The sequence below is a fragment of the Triticum dicoccoides genome, chromosome 2B (genome assembly GCF_002162155.2).
Source record: "Triticum dicoccoides isolate Atlit2015 ecotype Zavitan chromosome 2B, WEW_v2.0, whole genome shotgun sequence".
Lineage (NCBI taxonomy): Eukaryota > Viridiplantae > Streptophyta > Magnoliopsida > Poales > Poaceae > Triticum > Triticum dicoccoides.
The window spans coordinates 19,306,725-19,313,873 of record NC_041383.1 but is presented as its reverse complement, the minus strand read 5'-3'; the positions used below and the strand labels follow the sequence as shown (position 1 = coordinate 19,313,873).

General features: G+C 49.4%; 1 protein-coding gene across 1 annotated transcript; it reads right to left on the bottom strand.

Annotated features, from left to right (window-relative positions):
- Positions 1-754: 754 nt before the first annotated feature.
- Positions 755-2,411, bottom strand: LOC119366867. Its single transcript, XM_037632563.1, has 2 exons — positions 2,110-2,411; positions 755-1,323 (listed from the first exon to the last, which is right to left on the bottom strand). Exons 1-2 carry the CDS (start codon positions 2,178-2,180, stop codon positions 777-779), a joined length of 618 nt encoding a protein of 205 aa, XP_037488460.1. The 5' UTR covers positions 2,181-2,411; the 3' UTR covers positions 755-776.
- Positions 2,412-7,149: the final 4,738 nt, after the last annotated feature.

Sequence of the window (7,149 nt, the reverse complement as noted above, 5' to 3'; positions counted from 1 at the left end):
TTATTGTGATGTGTGCTATGAACACCACACTTTAATTTGCTCATACATCTATGCATTTGAAATAAAAGTGACCGAACCTGGAGGACTCGGTTGGATGACTAGCTACTGCATCCTTGTCCGTAGCAGACAAATAGCGTGTCTATTTTTAGGGTCTGCGTTGGAGATGCCCTCACATGGCAAGGAAAGAAAAGGAAGCATGGCGACACATAAGCAATCCAAACTATAATTAACAAAAAAAAAAGTACATAGCATGTCGTATTTGAGGTAGTGGCAACAAAGGTTCTCCAAGGAAGAATGTGCTTCCTGGCTGAATAAAAATTACTATATGTGTAGTCATTTTTTTTCATATCTCGACTTGTCAGATGAGCCATACATGAGAATAGAAACAAAACTATCACTTTTCTATGTACCTATACTTCTGTCACAGATTCAAATGTGCTATAAAATCATCCCTATACAAGAGAGAGAGAAAATACGGGCAGAGGTGCAACTAACAAGATATGACAGCCACCCGCAAAAGAAAAAAAAAGCAAGATATGACAGGAAGCTATTTACTGCTTCCTCCGTCCCATAATATATGAGTGTTTTTTTTTTACAAAAGTAAAAAACGCTCTTATATTATGGGACGGAGGGAGTAGTACTATACTAAATACAAGAAGTTACAGTTTTTTTTTTTGAAATTACAGTTAGGATTAGCGTTTCCTCCTCCACCCACGAGTGCAACGGCCGTTTAAAGTCCAGTGTTCTCCTCGGCTCCTCCCCATTCGCTTAGCTGCTCATCCTTCAAATAACCCTTCTATCACATGGCTTCCGTCACACGGTGGAACGATCAATTCCGCAATCTCCTGCCGCAGTTTGTACCTGACCTCGGCTGCAACCTTCCACTTCATCTGGCGATTACAGGCGGCAAGAAATTCGGCGGTAAACTCCTCCGAGCTTAAACACTTGAGCGGAGCCCAACACTCGTCCAAGTAGCACTTCGTGTATCGCTTGATCATTGAAGTGAGCAGGGGTTCTACATTGGGGAAAGTTGCTCCTGGACGCCGCACCATTTGACGAACAACACATGTGTTATTCAGGAGAAATATGTATTTTCGACCCTTTTCACCTGGGCGTATCAATTCTGCAGCTTGCTTCATCTTAGATCCCCAGAAACCAACCATGTGATGTTCTGGCTGCACCAAATACGTGTTACCAAAATAATGCTGCAGGGCTTGTACGAGGAGGTCATTTCCTGGATGAATTGTTGATTCGTCGCTGCTGCCGAAGTCCAGGACTATTTTTTCCCAATCATGCACCATCTTGCTGGGAATCTCAGGTGACCTGTTCAAGAGAAAGGCAGGTCCGTCGCACTGTCAAGTACCATTTCAAATGCCCGCAGAAAAACATTTCAAATAGTAGTAATTGAAGTCGCACAATTGCACTTTTGATTGCGGGGAAATATAACCATTTCGCCGGATTTTGTACTAGAAATTAGCACAATGGTTAAGCAGTACTCATGCCTCAGCTACTGACCCTCGCGGCGACAGGCGGGCAACACGCGGAGGCGAGCACGCTCGGCGAGAGGCGGCCGCCGGCCGCCGCCGCGGCGTGGCAACCGACGGGGCGCAGGCAGCGTGGCGAGAGATGGTGCGGTGCGGCGAGCCGAGCACACGCGGAGCGGTGGCCTAGGTGCTCGGCGCGGCGAGCTGCGATCCAGCGAGGCCGTCGCGGACACGCAGCTATGGCCTGCTGGGCGTGCCGCTGACGGCACCGCGGAGGGCGCCATTGAGCAGCGAGCGCGACGCGACGAGCAGCGTGCTGGGCGGCACGGCAGGGCGCGCAGCGGGCCGGCAATTGATGCATTACGCAGCGTGGCGCGTCGAGGGGCGGTGGTACCATGGTAGGCGGGAGCGGGCCGGGCGGCAAGCAGCGCGGCGGCATCACAGGGCGGTAGGCTGGACCTGGCGGTCACCTAGAACCCTGACCAGTTTCTACTCTCCCTGGCCTGGACGCCGCGACAGGGCTCGTTCTTGGCTAGGCTCGGCGCGCAGGCCGGGTGCCAAAACAGAGCACGGAGGCGAAAGCACGGTAAACAAAAGGAGGGCCGGGGTTGGTGCATTCATATACCTGCCGAGGAGCACTTCCCTTGTTTCAGCTCCGCCGGCTTGCTTCTCCTTCGCCGTCCTCGCCATCGTCATCTTCTTCCTCGCCGTCGTCGGAGTGGCAGCGCGCGAGCGAGAGGGATGGAGCTGCGGACGGCGGCGGCGGCGGCGAGCTTCGAATCTCGTTGGAAGGATTGGCTGATGCTGCTCCGGGGGGGCGCGAGCAAGAGGGATGGAGCTGCAGACCGGCGGCGGGCGTTGAAGGATTGGGCGATGGGATTCGGGGCGCGCCCGAGCGAGAGGCGTGGAGTCGGAAAGGGTAGCGGGCTTGGAATCTCGTCGGAAGGGTTGGTCGGGGGATTGGGTGCGGGCGCTTCCGTTTTCTTATACTAGGCTTTAGCGAGATCAATCACCGGCACGATGGCGACCCGACCGGAGTTGCCCCAAGTACGACATATTTTGGTCCGTCGTGCACCGGACGCGTTGGGGTAGCGCCGGGTTGCTGCACCGGATGCAGGCGAGGCGAGGGCACACACACGTTATGGCGTTGCCGGGGTCAAGCTAGCTAAGCCGCGCGCGCCGCGGTTAAGCCTGGACCTCGAGCCGGACCGTGTGGTTGGACGGAACGGAATCATGGGGGTTGATTCGAGCAGCTCGCTCGCTCACCGCGCTTCCACGCGCACTCGATTCAACGGAAAATTGGCGCGAGTGAGGATTTGGAGACTGAAACGGGGGCTTGTTTAAGAACGAGAGCGTTACGGCCGTTTCTTTTTTCTGAAAAAATAAATCATCCGATCCATTAATAGTAATAGTATGTCATGGCAGTATAAATAACATTAGAGATAAGAAGAATTACAACCAAGTCTATGAACACTTGGCGACTACTAAAGGCAATCCAGCAAGGCGAAAGCAGTTGAAAGATGATTGTGGCCTATGTGTGGACGACTACAACCATCGCTGATGATGAGATGCGTAGATCGAAGGGGTCATACATGTAAACACATAAACAAAAATGATGATCGGTCGAATCCAGATCGATCCATCGAAGATGAATGTGGAGTAGATCCAAGTAGATCTACTGAAGACCAACGCCGATCGAATCCCCCGAGATCCGCCGGAGATACAACACCACACAGATTTTGTCAGTGCTAGACACATCGCAGGGACGGGGATGAGACGCGAGAGACATTATTCCGACCAAGGAATGTCACCGATGCCTTGTAGCCCCGAACAAAACACTCAAGCTATCTAAAACAAAAACGGGATCCCTCACACCGACGAGGGGCCAGGGTCCTCTGCACCTCCAAGGTCCAAAGGCCATCAGAGGCAAGGCGGACTGATGGTGGTGCCAGCGGGAGAAGAGAAGCCCGAATCACCTGTTGCGTCCCTCATGGGGAGTAAGGAAAGGACGCACACAAGGGGTCGTGGGTCACTTACGACGCATATAAATGATTCCTTCATAAGCCGCCTCGTATTCTAGATTTGATTTTAATTATCAATTTAACCACCAAAAAATATGTTATATAACCTACGAATATACACAATGCACATATAATAGAAGTGGAATTGCCGCAAAATAAAAGTGCAGTAGAAAAAAGTAATCGCAAATGGAATTAAAAGGTATAATTGCAAAAATAAGTTTTATTGCATAATTATAAAACACAATTACACTGAAAGGTGCAATTGCACAAATTTAACAAGTGCATTTGCATAAAAACACATATATCATCATCATCATCAAACTTTTTTTAGTTTGCATTTAACATATATCATCATCAAACTGTACATACATGCAGTAAACATCCATATATACATGTGCTTTTTTTCAAAGATAAAATAAATTTAAAATACAATTTCCGAAATTTTCAGGAAAAAAAAACTCCGTGGATCATGAGCTCTAAAATGGATTTCTGTCTATGAAGTCTTTTTTGTCGTATTTTCTCACAACTTTTATAATGGTATTTTTGATATATTTTGGACATGAAAATGCCATAAGCACCGTAATGATGGGAGTATCGCACATGATGAGGACATGGTCGAACCATATGAGGCCTAAGGGAGAATGAAACCAACAAACTTAATATATGTCGGGCCGGATCGGGTTTCAAGCCGAGCTTAAAAAAGGGTGAATCCCGAACTACAAGTACTGTAGAAGCCTGACCTGAAGCCGAACCACATTCCTTTTCTCAAGCCCGAGATTAGCGCGAAGCCCAAAGCACAGCTTTTGAATGTTATTTTTAATGCACACGTGTAAAGCCGATACGATGGTCCAATTTCCGTCGTGAAAAACTAAAAAACAGGAGTCAAGCCCTCAAAAAGAAGCCCAAACCCAGCCCAAGAGGTTAGCTCGACATGACCCAAATTTTCTTTTGAAGAATCAGCGACAGTGGGAGAGGCTCCCACTGACTTTTGTATTACTCACAATAGGACAGTTACATGTGTGTTACAATGGGTTTCAGGCCCCCCGGCCGTAAGGGTTTCAAAAGCAAATGCTAGTGGTCTAAACTTACAATGTAATCAGAGAGAAATGGATGAAATTTCTCAGGACAGTTATGGACCACCAAACCCAACAGATTTTTGAACCTAGCTAACCATGCCGCGGAGGAGTGTGGAATCCCCCTGAAACGTTGGTTGTTTCTCTCCATCCACAGGCTCCAAGCAGCAAGCAAGAAAACATCCATGAATAACGGCCGACGCCAGTTTTCTCTTCCCCCATGCAAGATGGCCAGCCTGTTGTTTCCTCCTGGCCATGACAGTCCAACCTTACTCCAGCATCGCTGGGCGAAGGGGCACGCGAAGAAGAGATGCTCCACAGTTTCCTCAGGAGGGTTCTGACAGAACATGCAAGCATAGTTACCCCCGGTGACAGCAAAGTGTCGCTGCCTCAGCATGTTCCTGGTGTTTAAACGATCGACTAGAAGTAGCCACCCAAACATCTTGAACTTGATCGGGCTTTTGGAGTTCCACAGCCAACCAAACGTCTCGTCAGCCACCACCTGCCTGAAACAGTGGTTGTAGTACTTCTTTGACGAGTAGCGCCCTAGATCACAGACCCAAGTGTCGGCAGAGGTGCTGTCCAGGCTGACATGTGCGGACCCTCGCTGAATCTCTCTGATCTCCTCCCTGGCCTGGACTGAAAGAGGCAGGCTGAAGATCGTGGCCAGATCAGTGGTCATGAGAACCTTGGCAATGGAGTCATCTTCGTTGAGGGCAAAAGAGAAGGCTCGTGGATACGTGTCCATCAGCGTGGAGCCATTGTCACCAAACCAGACATCTTTCCAAAACAGAGAGCTGCAGCCATCCCCGGGGATGACTTTGGTGACTCCTCGGAAGGATCCACTGAGCTGCATCACGTCTTTCCACCAGACGGAACCCACCGGCTCCATGGCGTGCGGCACCTTGCTCGTGTAATATGCTCCCCAGACTAGCTGAACCCAGGGCACATCCTCACGATTGTAGAATTTGAACAAGTGCTTCAGGAGTAGCGCAGCATTCTGTGTCTTGATATCGATAACCCCAAGGCCACCACACCATTTAGGTCGGCAGACTAGCTCCCAGGCAGCAAGGGAGTTGGTTTTGACCCCATCATCGGAGTTTTTAGCCCAAAGGCAGTATCGGCGCAGTTTGTCGAGATGCTCAACCACTTTGGGGTGCAGCTTGATCGTGCACATCGCATAGATCAGCATGGAAGTCACCACCGAATTGACTAGAGTCAGCTTGGCCCCCGACGACATCAGTGATAAGGCAGTGGAGGTTTTCCTCTCAACCGAGTGCACCAACGGCATGAGATCCAGCACACTCGGCCTCGTCGTCCCCATGGGGAGACCGAGGTAAGTGAACGGCAAGGTGCCAATGGAGCAGCCAAACACCTCTGCTAACTCACTCGCACGTTGGTGGTCGACATTAATTGGTATGAGGGTTGATTTATGGAAGTTGATCTTGAGTCCCACCGAAGCCGCATAATCCTCCAAGATAAGTTTCATGCGGGCGGCCTGTGTAGGACAAGCTTGCATAACCAAGATTCTGTCGTCAGCGTATTGCACCACCGGGAAATCACCTGCATTTTCACGAGGAATGGGAAGCGCGAGCAGACCCTGGGCATAAGCGTCATTGATCGCAGCTTGGAGCAGGTCAGCTGCAAGGACAAAGATCAGTGGCGAGAGAGGATCACCCTGCTGCACGCCACATTTGCATTTGAATTTCCGACCAGGAACACCATTTAAGAGGACTAATGAAACTCCCGAACCAAAGATCGTTTCCATCCAACCTAACCACTTGTCATCAAAACCCATGTGTTTCATGATTTCCAACATGGGGGCATGTTCAATCGTATCGAAGGCCTTGGCAAAGTCAAGCTTAAGCAACACAATCTCTCTCCCAGACGAGTGGCATTGATGAATATATTCGTACGACCACGCAAGACAATCCTGGATGGTCCTCCCCTTGATGAAGCCATATTGGTTCCTGTGTATGATTTTTAGAATAACTTTCTGCAGACGGTTGGCCAAGATCTTTGTAATGATTTTCAGACAACAGTTCAGTAGGGTAATTGGTCTAAAATCATTAGCCGTTTCTGGAGAGGATATTTTTGGAATCAGGGTGATGTATCCCTCACTAATGCTAGCGATATCAAGCCCACCTGCATGGAAAGCGTGACAGAGGTCGTAGAAATCCGACTTGATGATTTGCCAGCACTTCTTAGGAAAACAACCATTGAAACCATCCGGGTCGGGGGCTCGATCACTTGTCATTTCCTTGATAACGGCATCTATCTCATCAGTAGAGAAAGGTGCACTCAATTGATCCAGCCCATCGATCCTGCGGATGATCCTAGAGAGGTCAAACCTCATGTTGGTGGGTTTAGAAGAACCTAAACGATCCTTGTATGTATTGAACAGAACCCCCTCCTTGCCAACATGGTCATGGATTTCCACGTCGCCCACTCTAAGCATGGCAATGGCATTGTGTCTATATCTCTCTGTGGCCAGTGATTGAAAAAGCTTAGTGTTCTCGTCAGCAAAGCGAAAATACCTGATAGTACATCTCTTTCTCCAATACTCATTCT

Bases quoted from the DNA above. Each gene is read 5' to 3' on its own strand.
- LOC119366867 (XM_037632563.1), bottom strand. From the start codon at position 2,180: ATGACGATGGCGAGGACGGCGAAGGAGAAGCAAGCCGGCGGAGCTGAA. The intron at 1,324-2,109 runs GTATATGAATGC...TCTCTTGAACAG, and splicing joins AGGGAAGTGCTCCTCGGCAG to GTCACCTGAGATTCCCAGCA.